The 18968-nt window shown below is 31.4% G+C and overlaps 1 protein-coding gene across 8 annotated transcripts in view; it reads left to right on the top strand.

Moving 5' to 3' along the window:
- Positions 1-18968, top strand: part of LOC148624517 (diacylglycerol kinase delta-like) — an 80176-nt gene that overhangs the window by 38724 nt on the left and 22484 nt on the right. For all 8 annotated transcript variants that reach the window (XM_088567148.1, XM_088567149.1, XM_088567150.1 and 5 more), the window contains 16 exons: positions 4529-4661; positions 7774-7880; positions 9457-9582; positions 9941-10120; positions 10755-10837; positions 11557-11665; positions 12119-12258; positions 12441-12498; positions 13480-13574; positions 13863-13950; positions 14612-14683; positions 14829-14921; positions 16433-16520; positions 17291-17488; positions 17768-17926; positions 18288-18408. In XM_088567148.1, the coding sequence (XP_088423274.1) occupies positions 4529-4661; positions 7774-7880; positions 9457-9582; positions 9941-10120; positions 10755-10837; positions 11557-11665; positions 12119-12258; positions 12441-12498; positions 13480-13574; positions 13863-13950; positions 14612-14683; positions 14829-14921; positions 16433-16520; positions 17291-17488; positions 17768-17926; positions 18288-18408 (1850 nt within the window). The remainder of the gene's footprint in view (positions 1-4528; positions 4662-7773; positions 7881-9456; positions 9583-9940; positions 10121-10754; positions 10838-11556; positions 11666-12118; positions 12259-12440; positions 12499-13479; positions 13575-13862; positions 13951-14611; positions 14684-14828; positions 14922-16432; positions 16521-17290; positions 17489-17767; positions 17927-18287; positions 18409-18968) is intronic.

Genomic DNA, 18968 nt, shown 5'->3' with positions numbered 1-18968 from the left:
TGTCTGTTCACCTATCTGTTCTTGTTTAGTTTCTGAATAGGCCTGAAGTCATGAATTAGACCTTTTCAATTTCCACTCAATGCTTTTGACCATAAAAGCAAAGCAAATTTTATTATGGTCTTTTGCGATTTTTTGCCTTTTTTCTAATATGATTTATTGACTTTTAATGTTGTTCAAAATTTGGATTGCAGTGTACTGGTATACCAGATTTTTTAAATATATTTTTGTTATTTAAAAAGAGTTGATTTTCTTTAAGTCCTTTTTCATGTATCATACTCCAACTTGTGGCCTTTCCAATCGTTCGTGGCTCTTGAAGACTTACATGTTTTTACCTGATGAGTTTCATAATACCAGTATATGTTGCTGATACATATATATACATGTATATGGTAGTTGTACATGTAAAACTCTGACCCACAGGCAGAATGATTGATAACAAGAGGATGTTCATTGCGACAGCTGATTATTATATACTCATTAATTACATCTACTTCTAACACAACTACACTCTGTCTACCAACATGGTTTTTACCTGTTCGTTTGTCAGTTATTTTGATTAATTTGTTATCTCATGTATTGGGGGACATGTCAAGATGTATTCTTACTTTATATGAATGTCTTAGATTTGTTGTTGGGTTTACAGGACTATCACTGGTTCTAGTGAAACATATGGAGTTGGATTTAAAAAATGAAATCAGGTCAATAGATTTTGTTTTTAACTTGAGGCTAATTTATATTAGTAAGTGGACTGTTCAATTGTAATGTTTTCGTCCTATGGGCTTGAGTATAATGTAAAGGTTTTATTAAAGGTTGACCAAGTCAGATCACAGGACAGTCCAGACACTCTTGTATAGTAGTAGTAAGAACCTATGTTATCTAGTTTACAAAAGTGATATTGGTCTTTAACTATTCTGTATTGTAGTAAATCTTTGGATAGAAGTCTTCATTGAATTGTAAATAAGTTTGAACTCTGATATTTGAATTAACTCTTGATAAATCTCTTTGGTCTTTAGTCAATAAAGAAAAAAAGTATTGATATCAATATAATGATTATAGCCAATGGTAATTCATTGTTCTTTCCATTAATTTGAATTAGTATAGTGCTTATAAGCATACTCCAGCTCTACAGGCTTTTCTCAATATTTATAGCACAGTGCTTATGGAACATTTTGATTATTGTTATTTTTAGATAGTACGTTGAATTCTAAAATTCTTGTTGTAAAGCACAGCACTATAACACCTGAATGATCTGAAGAAAACTCTGCTTTGGTGGAGATTGTACATACTACCCATATCTGATTCAGATGTTTTTTGTATTTCTTGTATAGAACAATTGAATAATCATTCAAATTGCTGGTAAAACATTCTATCCTATATCCCTATACATAATTAACACCTTGGATAAGTTATCAGACTGGTTTCTTCTGGAGTCAAGATAAAAGACATGCATCATCTTGTTAAGGGATTCTGCCTGTCCCAGATTTTAAGAACATGCACCCTACAAAAAGAGTTAATCATTAATTGAAATGACATTTCTAGTCCAACATTACATAGGACATTAACCTGTGTGACTTGGTCATGTTATTATATGAATTGTTTGGAAAAATGTTTCAGTGTTCAATTTAACAAATAATAAAGAAAGACCACTACAGTGTGTGGCATTTTGAAATTGCAGACAAACTTATTATAATGTTACAGTCTTTGAATGAAATATTACTGTAACATTTGCAAGAAGCTACAATTTAAGGTGACCTATTGAAATAAAATTCTTCCTTTGAAATGGGGAGTCAATTCAATTATCATCAGATATTTTTAAGGTTTGGTGGGAGGCAGTTTATTACCCTTGAGTCTTGCCAATAACATAATGAAGTAAAAGACAAATCAAATTGACCTTTTTACCATTTATTTTGACATTTTCCCATGTTATACATGTTGTGTGTACAGGAAACAAGTCATTTTATAGTGCTTTGTACACCTATTCCTTACTTTGTCTCATTTTTGGAAAATTCATTTTTAAGATGAACTTTATTGTGTGTTGTTATGTCACAAAGGAAACCAATCATGGACTTTCCAAACAAGTGAGTTGAAATTTTTTTTCACTGTAGAAAGTAAAAAGGAATTTACCAGCTACTTTTCAAAAATATACTATAGAAATAAATGCAGTTTAGCTCCCCTCTTGAAAATGGATAGCTTTGATATTGTTTTTTTTTTCAATCTTTAAAATAAAGTTGAGGCCATAGGCTTCTTCACCTTCCTTTCCAGCTACTTTTTTTTCTATCTTTCAGTTGGTGTTGTGATCAGTTTCCTTTCCAACTACTTCTCTATATCTTTCAGTTGGTGTTGTGATCAGTTTCCTTTCCAGCTACTTCTCTATATCTTTCAGTTGGTGTTGTGATCAGTTTCCTTTCCAACTACTTCTCTATATCTTTCAGTTGGTGTTGTGATCAGTTTCCTTTCCAACTACTTCTCTATATCTTTCAGTTGGTGTTGTGATCAGTTTCCTCTGCAGCTACTTCTCTATATCTGTCAGTTGGTGTTGTGATCAGTTTCCTTTCCAGCTACTATTTGGTGTTGTGAAACAGTGGAGAAGTAGCTTGAGAGGAAACTGCAGAAAGCCTATGGTCGAAATTTTTTTTCAAAATTGATACATTCCTCAAGGAATTTTGAAATAATAAATTATATGTTAAGATCATTTCCTGATTTCTGCTTGAATCTTGGGTCCTTTGATTACTCTATCAATACTGCCTGAAATTTTTATAAGCTTTATTTTTGTGGTGAATTTTTGGAACAATGGTACTGTTGTAATAGGTTAGATTTCAAGTAAATTCAGTATCATGAAAGTCTCAGATTTTTTCCTGATATTTATTTAAATTGTTTTCGTTTTGTGAAAAACTACTTGAAGATCAAATTAATGACACCCTAGGCCATAAAGGTAATATTGATCTTGTTAGCTCTCTGTGAGGAGCCATCAGGAATTACGTGCATTTTCTTATCTGGCAATATTGCAAACATTTAAATGAACTCTGTGGTCATTTGACATCATGTGTCAACAAATGAGTAGACAAAGATAGATGTAAACTAACTAATAGCATTTGCCATAGTATAAAACAAAGAAAAAAGATTAGAGGGTTCCTTATTGTTTGCTTATCATTCAGCTTTTAGAAACCTCTTCTAGTTCTTCCATTCTAATTGGGAAGTCATTCTTAAACATACTAAGGTCTCCTATACCTAAGACATTAAGAACTGTCCTAATATGACCTGAGGTTTCCTCAACACCAAAACAAAACACTAGATAACAGTGTCAAATGTGTAAAAACAAAGTGTGTAAGCCTTGTAAATATAAACTGCTTACTCAAATCTTCTTGAGTTTCTGTATTATGAAGGAAAACACCATGTTTTGCAACATGACTTGCAGAACTTAAAATTCAGTAGACTTCCTGCAGTGCTGGTGTTGTTTACAGCACATTGGTGAGACTGGACAATATTTTAACATATGAATGAATGGTCATCATAGCTTCTACATGTGTAAACCAAACTTCCCCTATAGTTGCCATCTTAGTTTCACTGGTTATATCAAAGAGGATCTCTACAGCCTCACTGGTACCCTATAGGCCTCAGTTAAGATTAGTTAGTAAATTAACTGTGATACCCTCTTGAAATAAAGATAAATTATTATTATTTTGATGTTATTATGCCCTCACTTGAAAAGTTGAGATTTATATTGATAGGGATGTCCATCCTTTCGTCTGTCATTTCATTAGACAGGGGGGACCCATCTCTTATCTGCTACTCCTCTTACACCACTGAATGGAATTGAATAAAACTTTTACAGAATCTTTATTGCATGTTCCAATTGTACACCTTTTATTTTACATTTTGATTTGAATCAATTTGGAGGTTTCTCATACTAAAACATGAGCTTAGCCATTGTTAATATATGGGCAAATGGGGGGACTCAACCTTTATCCGTTACTCCTCCTATACCACTGAATGGAATTAAAGAAACTTTCACAGAGTCTTTATTACATATTCTTATTGTATTCTCTTATTTAAATTTTGATCTGAATCAATTTGGGGGTTTCACATAGGGAAACATGGATTTAGTCTATCCTTGGTATAGGGACTAGGAGGGACCCATGTCTTATCCAGTACTTCTCTTACACCACTAAATTGAATTGAATGAAATTTTTATTACATGTCCTTATTGTGTACCTCCTTTTTGACATTTTTGTCAGAATCAATTTGGAGTTTCACAAAGGGAAACATGGACTTTGTCATTTGTGAATATGGTGACATTAGGGGGGACATCTTTTATTTGATACCTTTCCTATATTACTGAATGGAATCGAGTGAAAGTTTCATAGAATCTTTATAACATGTGCTCACTGTGCACCTTCTATTATAGATTTTGATCTAAAATGGAGGTTAAAATATGCACGCTATCAAATGTAAGAGTGGGAGGTATCATGTAGATGAACATTACCCACAGTTTTTCTAGTTATTTTTATTATTAAATGTTGTTTTTCAGGGTAATGCAAGCCAAAGAGAGATGATGTCTGGACAACATAACTGGTATGCCTGTTCCCATGCTCGCCCAACTTACTGTAATGTGTGTCGTGAAGCCTTATCAGGTGTAACCTCCCATGGTCTTTCATGTGAAGGTAAGCTTAATCTTGCTGTAATTGTAGTTGAGTAGAAGTGGTATAGTCTTCTGATTGGTCTTACTACAACTTCTTTGTAATACTAACTGTTGAAAAAAAGAAAGGGTCATTGTTATAGGCTGTAGTGATAGTGTTGTGAGAAATATCCTTCAATAGGTTTCAATCAAACTTAGTACATACTTAGTCCCTAGCAAAATCATATTGATCTGCAGGGTCAAATTCCTAAAAACAAAAAGGGACTGCCAACTTTTAAATTGACCTTGTTTCATTCTAATGGTAATGAATCCTCAATAATTGTATGTCATCTTTGCAATTTGTATTAATGGTTTGGAGTATAAACTGGTTCAGTATTGATCCATGAGGTTTCTCTGACATCTATTACCAAAGTACACATGTAGTACAAGATCTTCTTAGCATAAAGATAAGATTTCCATTTAGATGATAGTCTTTAGTTAATACTAACAGAAGCACCTGCATTGTGATCAATTATTATCTTAATTGATGAACATGGTCATAGGATGTAGATTGCAGTATTTCATACCTTGACTGTTAATTGCTGTGTACAACTAGGATAGATCCAAGATACATGGGCTGAGAAAGTTTTGCTCAAATAGATGATCTTTTAATTTAAACAGAATTAAAAACTGGTGTCTTTGGTTATATTTATGGTATTAATTAAAAATGCTATATTTCTGCAAAAATGTTGAGCCACATGTTAAAGAATTGTGCAAGTTAATTGTTTTGTTTTGTTCTATAAATGATTGAATGAACTAATGTAAACCTGTATAACAGTGATACCTCCTAAGTGGTTTCTCTATTAAAAATCTAGAGGCATGTTTACAGAACATTTCAAGTTTGTATAGATTATCAAGCATTACACTAGATAGATTTGGAATGATGTTATTGGAGTTAAGTCCTACTCTTTTTTTTCTTCCATTTTATAATAATTGTTTCGTTTCTTTTTTCATAAAATGTAAACTATAAGTACATACCTGAACATGTCATGTTGTAGCTATCCCTTCTAATGTTTGTTGAATTGGAAACTCTACCCTTTTGTTTGAATATTTGATACATTGATACATTACAAACCATCATGAAAAGAGTTGGAAATACTAGCCCGACATCCTGTCCGTGACTGGTAATTTCTGGGCAGGGCCGGCTTAAATTTAGCAAATTTTGACTGGTTTTATAGAGAAAATAAGTGAAATTCAAGTTCAGGGCTGGTGATATTTTCAGTGAATTTCTTACCTTGTCATGAAGTTAGATATGGTGGAAATGTCCAGAACACATAAGTTTACCGTCTGTTTACATTTAGATATCAATAGGTTTTTTCATTAGTCACTATTGAAGATCTGTTATTTCTTTCACAGAGAGTGAAAAGATGATAAATTTCTCTCACCAGTGGAAAGAAATCACAGAGTTTTAATAGCAATGAGAATATGTACATATTTATTTTGCTGCATTTATAATCTATAGTCATGGAAAACATCATCATTTCCCATGACTGTCATTGTGATATTACATTGCTAATGCAGAAATTGCCTGTGATATTGTTAATTCAACTTTTGTCAACATTGTATATGCCATACTTCTTTAAAATGCCAGTGGAAGATGAAGTGATGTGCCAATGTAGAGCTTGGTTCTTAGTCTGCAGTTGGTCATCTTCCAAAGAAAATTGTTGCATTTTTTTTTTTCATTTTTCAATTTTTCGTAATAATACCTCCATTGGTAAAATTGCATATTCATAGTAAAAATACAACAAATTGGATTTACTGATAATTCAGAAATTATTGGAACAATTTTATTTAGGAGATATATATGATTTGGTTGTATTGTAATTAAAATACATGTAATAAAACTTTAATTAAGTTGTTAAAATAAACAATTTCTGAAGTGGGATATTTTCTAATTCATGTATCTAATATTCAATTTTAATGTCCAAATTCTTTCACATGTAAGGGTTAGTAAAAATGTTCTACAATATAAACCTTGTGATGAAATTCTTTTATTCTTTTGAATTCCTGTGATCTCTTTGATTTATTTTTATAATTTTGTCAAATTTGTTCAATTCAGATGATATCAACTTAAACATGAGCATTAGCTTGATTTGAAAACCTAAGCATAAACATATAGAGAGGACAGTCAGAATGATAAGATGACAGCCAAGATGACACCTTGGGAGTAAAAAGTTCCCACTATACTGACTACGTCTTTGTTGTTAATTATAGGGATTTCCATTAAATCTATGTCACTCCCATTATATGGTGTTATTTTAGGATCATTGAAGTGGTGAGGTACTGGCATTGTCCTTTATTATTGTCAGGAAATCAATTGAAATGAATTTGCTAATGGAAGAGATGTAAGATAAACATAGACCTATATCTGTATAACAGAGCTCTATAGAGACTATTGGAAATGTTACATTAATCCTAATTGGTCACTATCTTGCTTGTCTGCTCAACCACAGCAACTCTTAACCTTTTAAAAACTTTTATTAATAGAGCCTGCTAAAGTAAGAGATGGTTTTTATTATTAATTAATGGAAGTGTAAAAATTATGGATCTTTTCAGTTTCTGGAACTGTGAAAAATAGCATGACACACCATTGTATTATATGTATTTGGTTGAACAAAACAAGGTGCCATATGTCGTTGTTTTTTTTTTTTTTTAAGTTGAGTTTTGAAATTGAACCATTTAACTCCTTATTTAGCACTGAGTTTGAGTTGTTAAACATTGATTTGAGAAAATAAACAATTTGTGTATAAAATTTTAAACAAAGTTGATATGGTGGCAGTTGTTGTTCTAAGTTCCTATATAATTTTTAGCCAGCACATTGCCAATATTTGTATAGGTAAGAGATCCTTAATAAATTATAGTCTAGTTTTAGGAACTTGCAGTGAAATATTAACTATAAAAAGAATATTGTTACTCCATTTTGGTCGAGCCATTAAGCTCTCTGTAAGTGGTCCCATATAATAAATTGTTGTGTACACTTACCAAACTTCATTAATTTTTGGTGAGTTAGTTTAAGTAGTATTTTAAATTTCTCTTCATTTCAGGATACACATTTTGCATGTCATAATTGTAATGTCATATTTATGAATTGTTTTTAGTTTGTAAATTCAAAGCTCATAAGAGATGTGCAGTGAAAGCACAGAGTACCTGTAAATGGACAACGTTAGCAGCTATTGGTAAAGACATTATAGAAGATGAAGATGGGGTAAGTATCTCCTTATATCAGTAATGTTAGATTTGTTTCTTTAGATTGACATGTGTTCTTTCTAACTTCCATTGGTATATTACAGTTTATACTTTAAATGGTAATTGGTGTATTCACCAGATTCAATCAGAAATACATATACTAAGTTATATTAATTCATCAGAAAGCATGTAATATCATTTTCAATCAGATTGTATTATAAATAGTTTTTATAATTGCTCTCTTAGTTAGGATATATGGTTAGGTCAATTCTGAAAATTTGGTCTCATTTTGTTGAAATAAAGCTGTTTTGAGGTAGTCCACACAGAAATTTCAAGTGTTTTGTCATATTTTCTAGCCCTCAGTGTGTGGAGGTTCAAGTAATTTATAAGTAATTTAGTGCTTATTTTTATAAAATCCAGTAGCCATGGTAACATACAGAAAAAAATATTACTGAGTTTTAGTGCAAATCAAGGGTGCCTTTCAAAAACTAACAGCCAAATACTTTGTTTTATGAAGTATCAGGCACTTAGATATTAGCACCGGATTAAAACATGCATGGAGGAGGTAGAAAAAGGGTAAAAGTAATAACACTCTTTTTCGATTCATTTTCTCACAATTTTAGTTCCAAAAGTTTGTGTGAAATAAGGTTTTTTGAAAATCAGCCAGCTGATGCTGAGGAGAGAACCTAATACGGCAGGGGACTGAAACGTTTCGGATACCATTCTTCATTAGATTACACCTGTTTATCATAACATATATTACATCTGTCTATGTATAAATGGATTACTACATTTAAACAGTATACCCACCAAATTTCAACTTTCAATTATAAGTTTTACAAAATTTGACTGGGTCAACTTTGTGTGTGAAACTATGCGCCTAAATGTAACTGTATAGTGCACCCTTATCAATTTGATAATACATGTGCATTTCCTGATCTTGTATTTTCACCTGTTCTGGGATACGTATAACATACTAATGTTATGTGCATTCATCACCATTTTTAAGCTTTGCTATTGTAAAAAAAAACTGTGTCACATTTCTCAAGCACATAATGAGTTGTTATAACTCAACCAAAGTTAGGACTAATGACTAGATGCATCAAGGGGTATATTATCAAGAATTAAGAATTAAGAATAATAAGATAATTAATTAGAAAAAGTGAATAACCAAAATATGATCACAAATGCCAAAGAACACCTAGATTTAACAAGTGTGCAGAACTTGTTCTGTGCACGAGTTAAATCTTAATGAGTTCCTGGCACAAGTAATTATTCACGATAACCAATTGATTATTCTATTTATTACATATATTTTCTTCTTTATTTGTTGCTATTTTCAACATAAAGTTCAAATTCAAAACAGCGGATTGTTATACATGTTGTGATGACTTTTTAGCAGGAGAAAGTCTGAGAGTGAAATTACCGAATTTATTTCACATTGTGAATTATCGAAATTTTTGACTCATGAAACATTTGGTAAATCACTACTACCGGTACCTATATAATTGAAAGAATCTTGATGCAGAATATTTTATCTAACTGATTTACAGCTGTTATGCTGTTATATTCAAAGATTTCTATTCTGTCTTCAGATTTCAATGCCACACCAATGGTTAGAAGGAAATCTTCCAGTCAGTGCTAAATGTGCAGTCTGCGACAAAACATGTGGTAGTGTACTAAAACTGCAGGACTGGAGATGTCTCTGGTGCAAAGTTATGGTAGGTCTGACATAATAGTTAATATCTCATTAAGAGGCGAGAATTTGATTTACCTTTATTATAAAAGATCAAAGGCATTAAGATTTTTACCACAGATATATTGCAATTTCATATCGCTTTGCCTTTATCTATTTTATAAATAATTATTACTTTATATTTGTTAAATGCCCCTGTCACATACATTTGACAAATAGTTAAATCCTTGACAGTAATATTTAAATAGCATGGTTAACATGAGTTTTAAAGAATACTTGTAATGCAACTGTAATGTTCAAAATAATCAAAGTTCTTTAAAAAATCGTATTTATTTTTGCATTAGTAGATTGGCAGTAATCAAATGGTGTACTTGATGTTGTAGGTTCATACAAATTGTAAAGAGGAGGTTTCAAGGAAATGTCCACTTGGTCAGTGTCGGGTGTCAATACTACCACCTACAGCTATAAACAATATAGACTCGGATGGTTACTGGGAGGCAACACGACCTAACAGAACTAGCCCATTACTTGTATTTGTCAATACAAAGTCTGGTGATAATCAGGTGAGTACAAAGATGAAATCCTAATAAATGTACTAGTTCAAAGGTGAAGAGAAATAGAAAGACTTAAGGATAAAAGACAACTGAATGTCCTAGAAAATGCAAGGAAGAAGTGTGACTCCTGGTCACTCCATCAAAATTTGACAGTAATGTAAAATGGTTAACATTCTGAACTTCATAGAAACAAGTTGTTTGTTTTTTAATGTCCTGTCATGTCAAGTTTGGTATAGGAAATAATTTTGAGGGATATGAAATCAGTTTTCACACAGATGAAATCTTGTTTCATTCTCCTTTAGGAAATGGAACATTTCTTTGGCAGATGACCAATGATAGAATGATGAATCAATATTCCATGGCACAATACCTAGTCTTCATTTGTATTTCAGAGTTATCATAGTTACCTTGATGATATGTTGGAGAACATGATTACAAATGCATTAAGGATGTCATGGGGATTCCAATTTGTAATTTTGTAATTTGGTAATGTAATGTCATAATGACTTATTGGAAATGATGACTGTGTTCTCCCTGATTATAGGCTAATGGCCTGTAAAATGAACTTATGTAATTACACTAGTCCCTATGAAAACTCTGGGATTTGGTCTATGTACTGATTCCAGTATTGTTAATTTTTCAGGGAGTAAAGTTTTTAAGACGGTTTAAGCAACTCTTAAATCCAGCTCAGGTTTTTGATCTCATGAATGGAGGACCTCATCCGGGGTAAGTCAGTGGTATTGTCTGGTCATTAAGTAATGAAGAGCCTGAAGATATTAATAAAGAGCTTATTAAGGTGAAGATAATTTTTTATAAGTTTAAATATGATAGGAGAGCCACTTAGGTCCAACTGTTTTTTATTGTTTCACATTTGAAGGTTAACACAACAGTTTTGGTATCACAACTGCAGGTTAATAACACTTTAAAAAGAAATTTTGAATATATCAGGTATAATTTATGATTTATACTCCTCTATAATAATTCACATCCTGGTTGATATCAATATAGATATCACCAAAGAGAACTGTCAACAGTAATAATGTATATCTGTGACTGAAATAGATTATTAACTGAATGAAAGTTGCTGTACATGTAGTAAAAAATATTATATGGTCATCACAATAATTTATCAGTAACATTTGTTGGATTGTGTTGAGAGTAACATTTATCTTAATACAATGGAAGCCAGAAGTTTTTATGTTCAACTAGCTAAGTTCAAATTTATAGGTTGTGTTGCATAAAAAAAAATCATGTTTTCAAAATAGTTGTTCTACTTCAGAATCATTGTAGAAAGTCCATATACATGTGTATAAATGCATATAATAGTTATGATATCAGTTAATACTTTGAAGACTTATTACACTTCAGTTATACCATTAGTTTACTTACAACTGAAATTTTTATTTTAGCTGAATCGATTGTAATAAAGTTTTATTTTATTTCAGGCTTCGATTATTCCAGAAGTTTGATCAGTTCCGAATTTTAGTATGTGGAGGGGATGGAAGTGTTGGTTGGGTTCTTTCAGAAATTGACAAGTTAGAACTGCATAAACAGGTAAGATGTGCTTTTGTTTGTTATTCTTCCTCTTTCCTTTTTCTTAACCCCTTGCATTCTATGTAACAACAGAAATATGGTAGTACTGCTGTTCTATTGTCATTCTTTTATATCCTTCTGAACATACTGGGCTCAACCACCTTCCATGAACTAACTTTGAACATGCTTAGCCTTTTGGATAATCTTGAAACAGGTAATCAAATGATTCTTAAGGTCAAAGGTCAAGGTAAAACTGCTTTTTTTCATCAAAAGGAGACATTATGCTTTATATTGCCTTGTATTTTTTTTTTTCAGCTCATAAGGTAAGATGTCTAAGGATCAAGATTCTGATTGAATTATGAAATTTATAAAATCATCTCCTCCTTCAAGATATTTGCATCCACAAATAATAAATAGACTTTGTGCTTGCTTATTTCTGGCCTTCTATTATATATGTTTTTTCTTGACTTTCAGTGTCAGATAGGTGTTTTACCCTTTGGTACTGGGAATGATCTGGCTAGAGTGTTAGGATGGGGATCAGCATTTGATGCTGAAACACAGCTGCCTGTGATATTAGAAAAGTTAGAACATTCTCAAATAAAAATGCTAGATAGGTAAGTACTGAAGTATAGATTGAGAAACAAATATGTTGCAATATAAAACTTTTTATATTGTTTTAAGTAATGTTTTAGTTACATAAGAAATTTAGTCAGGGTATCCTTTGAATTAAAATACAGTTGAATTAAATGTTGTGTGAGTCACTACTTTTGTTACATTCAACATCTTTTTTTTTCAGGTGGAGTATATGGACATATGAAGGTACAATGCCACCTCCACGTAAATTATCTCAACAGGTATGTTGATAATTAAGGTGTTGTCGTCATGCTTGAGTTACAGTAGTAGACAATAAAGTGGAATTATATCAGTATCTTTGTGGTTCAAATTTTGGTACTATTAGAGTGAGAAAACTGTTTTCCAGAATGTTTTAAAAATGAAAGCTGAATTATTTATGACATAAAATATGTTTTTATTGATAATTCATTATAAAGTAGACTTAGTGTATTTTTCGGACTATAAGTCGTTGTGGTGTATAAATTAAATTTTGCCCAAAATCAACAAAAAAAAATACATAGTTAAGTCAAATTTGCCAGATAAGTCAAGGGTCAGACATGTGCATTTATATCGTAGGTGTCAGCAGAGATCCGAGTTGAATGGTTTGTTTTTCACAGCATATTATTCCAGCGATGTTACTTTGTATAGTATTTCTGAAAATCGTAAACATATTAAGCATCGGTACCGAGGGGTGAAATTAATGGGAAATTAGTTCGGGTACCTTTAAATTTGGTTGCAATTAGCCATTTAGGTAACACTTTAACTGATTATAATTTGAGCCACATGCAAATGTGATACAACATACCATAAATGGGTATAAATTGGCATATTAAAGGACTGATAACTCCGGAACACTCGATAATGTCTTACCAGTAAAAAAGAATTTTGTTGTACCTTCTGGAGTTTGTTTATATATTTATAATGTTTTTATTAACATATTATTTATTTATAAAGGACAGCAGCAGTGATCAATAATCTTCGAGTTTGTTCCCGGTTTGACTGTTTGACTGATGGCTTTTGTTGATTGCAGTTTACACAAAATTGTGAATGAAGGCAATCAAATGAACTAAACAAATAAAGAAATGTATTGTAGATGAACATTTTTTCTTGAAAAATCCTTATATAGGTCGAAGTGGACGATAAGTCTAGGCTGGCCATTTCTTGAAATAAAATGTCGACTTATAGTCCAGAAAATACAGTAATATAACTGTGTTCTGTTGCAGTTTGATCTGATATCTGTATATGAAGACTCTGTAGCCAATCATCTTTCCAAAATCTTACATTCCGAAGATCACTCTGTTGTAATCTCATCAGCCAAGTAAGTTTTAAAGCTACTATGAAAGTACATTTTTGTGCATTTTTACATACATAATATGATATACCACTATAAATAAATCTGTCTGTCTGTCTGTCAAGGTATACTGTATTTGGAGTCTGGATGGAGGATGATGAGTTGAGTTGTTATAGTCCATTTTAAATTCATGACCATTCTTTAACACATAGACTTGAACAAAAGAATTACATGAAATGCATGGTTCAGCATATATTGTTATAAGTTTGAATCTAATTCTAAGTTTATTTTAATTTTTGTTCTTCACTTTTTCAGAGTTCTGTGTGAAACAGTGAAAGATTTTGTTGCAAAAGTAGGAGAATCATATAAAACAGAAGGAAAAGAATCTGATATATCTGATAAAGTAAGTATTGGTTTCAGCAATCCTTTTAACAAAAAATCGTAAAAAGTAAAATTAATTGTAAGTTATGACATCACAATACTTTGATCTATTATGATGTTATAATTTATGACTAATTTTACACTTGCGATTTTTGGTGAAAGGAATCACTGAGTTTTAACAAATGAGATTTATAGGTTCCCTATCAGTTACTATTATTAAGTTAGTATATTTATGAACAACTGTGACTTGTACTACAGAAGTCTTATGTTGATAATGTTCATTCCTTCTTTGTTAAAAGAATTTTGCATTTGAGAAACTTATTCTTATTTTAGCCATACAAGATTTCCTTATCTCATCCACAGGTGATATAAAATATGCATTGTCTGTGACATCACAATGAAACTTTCATGACTGTTTGCAAATACAGCTGTTTATCAGTTAGTAGGTTGCAAGGAATATGAATACTCATCACAAAGTAAATTTTGAAAGATAGAAAAAAAAAAACCAGAAAACACATGATTAGGATTACCATATGGACTGGGGTAATTTTTGTATACTGTCTTCACTTTTTTAATTTGACAAAGTTATGTGACAGACTTTTTACCTGTTATGTTTGCTTGTCATGCTAAATGTTGATTGTATAGCAGAATATTGGGTAACCCAGATGTCATTTATATTTCAGTGTAATGTATTGAATGAGAAATTAGAGAGTTTGCTCACAACATTAGAAGAAGAAGCTCAAGCCTCCACTCAGGTTAGTTTAAAGGAAGCACTGTTTCACCAACACAAACTACATTCAGAAATTTGATGGGTTTTTTTTGCATCCATAAAGTTATTGATAGAAATTAAGAAACCATGAGAAATTTAACCTTAACCTTTGTGAATATTTATTTTTTTAGGTATCCAAGAAAGCCGAACCAGAGCCTGTCATAGGTTCTCCAGACAGAGATATAGTCCCATCAGAAATCACCAATATAACAAATACTAAATCTGTAAGTGAATGCAACTAATCAGTGGTGAACTATGTCATTTTATGAAAATGATTATATCCTGCTAAATTTTCTTTATTTAACATCAATAACTGTGTATCATTTTCATGTGACATTAAGTAGAGCTTTATTTGAATGATTTGTCTAACCTAACTGATATCAATAGAAATTGTTCAAAGCCAAGTGAAAGCCTGGTTTTGTTTAGTAGAACAAGACAAATTTATTTATCACAATGCACTTTATAGGAACTAGAGACACTTTGATTTTAAAAGGGGATTTTTACTGATTGCTCCATCCGTATTGAGAGTTATAGAAATTTGCACAAATGTGAAAGATACTTAGTCTTTCAATGGCAGGGGTCGCGCTGGGCTTCACCAATGTCGCAATTTGTGATTTTTTTATTATATCTGGTGACAAAAATAGCCAGTTGGCGATTTTCTTGGTGCCTAGGTTTTGTATATTAAAATTGACGTGAAGTTTATTAGCAATGGATATTCTCTCTAATTTTGTGTTGACACCTGGTCAGAGTTGATTGACTATGACCTATTCACGACTGAAGGCAATTAAAGGTAGTTAGACCAGGCAACTGTGACTGAAAATATCCTCATGGGAGGTGTCAATCAAATGTAAATATATTATTGAGCCAATCAAAAATCTCATCATCTTGTCAAAGGTAAACACAATTAAGGCCATGAGCACGTAGCTACACACAAGTTTCACAGCCCTGTTTAACCATGTAATACATTCTGAAACAGACTTACCTAATAACAGAATAAATTAAATCCAATTAACAATGATTATCCCATCAGGAAGTGTCTAAATACTTCGAAATGAAAGAATTGGTAAAAGAAAATGGATGACATTTGTTTACACTTTTGCCAAATGACTTTTTTGGGGGAAAATCGGTAAACAAATAGAATGGGGATTCTCAAAGTACTATTCAGATATCAAGATAATTAAACAGGGACACAGTTAATGGTCCATGGTACAAAATGTAGTTTGATAGAAATTTTATCACTTGAAAAAAAGAATCAAGTTTGTTAAAAAAAAAAATTATATTGTATTAGATAAATTAGACCATAAAGGACAAAGGTGATCATGTTTCAAAATCATTGACTATATGAGAATAGTAATATAAAGTCTTTGATAGAAGTAAAATACCTGTTTCTGGAGTAGTACTTTTTTTTTATTTTATGCATATGAAAGCGACAGACTAGAGCAAAAAACCTGCTTAAACATGCATCAAGAGTGAATCTTTGGGTACATGTATGTCATGAATGGAGAGTTTATTTTGATGAATTGACACAGATAATTCATCAGTGGACTTATACTTTTTTTTTCTTTTTTTAAAGTATGATTTTTTTTGCGCCATTTGGCTCTAATTTCTGAAAACTGGCAACAAAAAATGGCAGCTGGCGATTTTTCTGGCGACTGAATTTTGGAAGCCAGAGCAGCCCCTGAATGGTGTTTGTTTTATAGGCAAGATTCAATCAAAAAGTATTATTTATTTTCAGGCAATATTCAAACCAAGAGATGCTTTAATGTCCCGAGCAAATAGTTTAAAGAAAGCTGTAAGACAAATTATTGAACATACTGAAAGAGGTAAATGATCTTGATATGCACAGTTAATGTATATTCTTTGTCAAAAACATTTAGTTAGGGTACATTTGTTAAGCTGTTCAATTACAGCTAATCTGGTAAAAAGGCCTTAATAAGTTCACTCTTAGGTTTAGCTTCATGGCATACTTTGATTTTCTTGCGTTGAGTTGTTAATTTAAACACTAGTAGAGTGGAAGATTTCAGTTCTTCACAATATATTTTGACATTTCTGAAATTGCTTCATTTACCTATTATTGCAGCTTTGATAATTATTTATTTGTTTTTACTGAATTCTAGTAACTTTTCCATCACCAAAAGTCTTGCTAGAAATTAACAGACATGATTTTTTTTGGTTATAAAACGGAATTCCGCTTTTTCAAATCCAGATTTCCTTTTTTTTTTACTCTATGTTATCTTCCAATTTCACTGATTTTTGCATTTTTGTTGGGTTTGCAAAATCATGTTTGAATTAAGTGTCGATGTTATTATAGACTAGATTAATTGCCTTAATCAGATGATGATTGGTCACTTTAAGTTTGATTAGTTTTTCTCTCAACTTTTTTCTACCATAATTATTTTAAACCCAATACAACAATCATGTTGTTAGTTTTTTTTTTTTTTAAAGTTTATGTATTTATTTAAATAATCACTAGTAGTGAAAATACATTTGATTATTTTATGATACAGATGATGTTTTTATGAAACTATTTAGCGTTTGTACTTGTATTTGAGTTTAGTTTTACAGGTACTGTATTGGTTTCTTTGTATTGTAGCTGTTGACGAACAGAATGCTCAGACACAACAGTTTTTAGAGAATGAATCCAGATCAATGGGTAGTAATGAGAAATTAGACAATAACCATACAGGTGGTTCCCTGTTAGCTGATAATCATACCTCTAGATCTGCTCCTTCATTTTCAGTTTTTACAGCTGAGGAATCCTATAGATCTCAAACTTCTTCAAGGAAAATAGGTATGTAGTAATATAGCTTTGATGTTTGGCAGGTAAATCTGCTTTCCTTTCTATTAGTATCATACTATATTAAACGAACATTTTAATTGATTTTTTTAACTGTGCTCTTTACCCTTTTGATGGTCTGAAATGTGTTCAAAGAGATTAAAGAATACTATAGGTCTTAATTTAAATTATCTTGCTTTTATATCCCCATTATTATTGGTCAGGTGATAGTTTTGTTCTTGTTTCTGAATTGTTCTCTATTTTGGCACTCGATGAAAGTTTTTTGGTTTTTAGACACATCCCCAAAGTTACTACCTATATCTTCAAGAAGAATAAGCAGTATGAGTACATTGTCTAGTATAGGATCAAATTTATCCAATAAAAGTGCATCCAAAGATAACATTCCTATGTCTTTATTAGGATTACCTATTGTGGATTATAATGCTTTACCAAGTAAGTAGATGTTTTTCGTTCACATTTAAATTAAAATAATTTCACAATTACCCATAGTTAAAAGGTAATATTGATAATATATACTGTAATGGATTAATGGGAAGCAAAGAAAACAGATAATGAAACAGCTTATAGAATTGAAGGAAGACTCATCAAAATTTTTCTACTTCAGCTGATAAAGTGATTATTGTGGTATTGTAAAGATCATGTTAAAGTTTATCCATTGAATATTTTGTGTGACTTTGTAGATAAGAGAATGAGAATCAATAATCCTCTTTTTATTTTATTTCAGTGTAGAGTTAAGGCTTTTCAAGAACGGAATATCTGAATGTGCTAACATTACTAATTGTTTTTTTTACAGGTTTAAGTAGTAATATAGCAGCTAAATTGGTAGGTGGAAGTTTTATAAGTAAAGTTTTATTAGCCAATGCTGATGCACTGTGTGCGGCAGCTTCACCTCTCATGGAAGAAGAAATACCTGCGTAAGTAGTCATTTAAAAAAAAAAAAACTTATTTAGAAAGAGAACTGCTTATCAAATGTATTTATTTATAGTCGAACTTCACTCGCTCGAACTTGAATGGCTCGAACACAATTCTCAGTAACAAAAACTTCTCTGACATAATCAATGTAAATAACCTTGGATTTCTTGAACTATGATTTCTCAAACACTCTAACTGACTAATCCATCTGCATGATAATAAATCTTAGAGAATATCCCTTACTAACACAAACTTGTATGCCATTTTGTCAAGGTGTGAAACTGAAGACCTATCATTAATTTAAGTGTCACTTTAGGTAATCACAGGTAATATTTATGTCATCACTAATTACATAGTTTTCATCTAACAAAATGTACTAATTGAAGTTTGGGAATGCTCCGAAGTTCTTTGTCAGCATGATAAGTAAAATTTAAACAAATTACTGACCGACAAACTCGAATTCTGAAAGTTTATTTTAGAGCAAGCATAGTATTTCTAAGGTCTACAAATCAACATAACTTTCTGAAATAGAAAGAAAAATACATTTTTTTGTAATGAAACT

Source organism: Perna viridis, chromosome 2, assembly GCF_037379345.1.
Source record: "Perna viridis isolate PV_CMFRI_1.1 ecotype Kerala chromosome 2, ASM3737934v1, whole genome shotgun sequence".
Lineage (NCBI taxonomy): Eukaryota > Metazoa > Mollusca > Bivalvia > Mytilida > Mytilidae > Perna > Perna viridis.
This window is presented reverse-complemented; position numbering and strand designations above follow the sequence as displayed.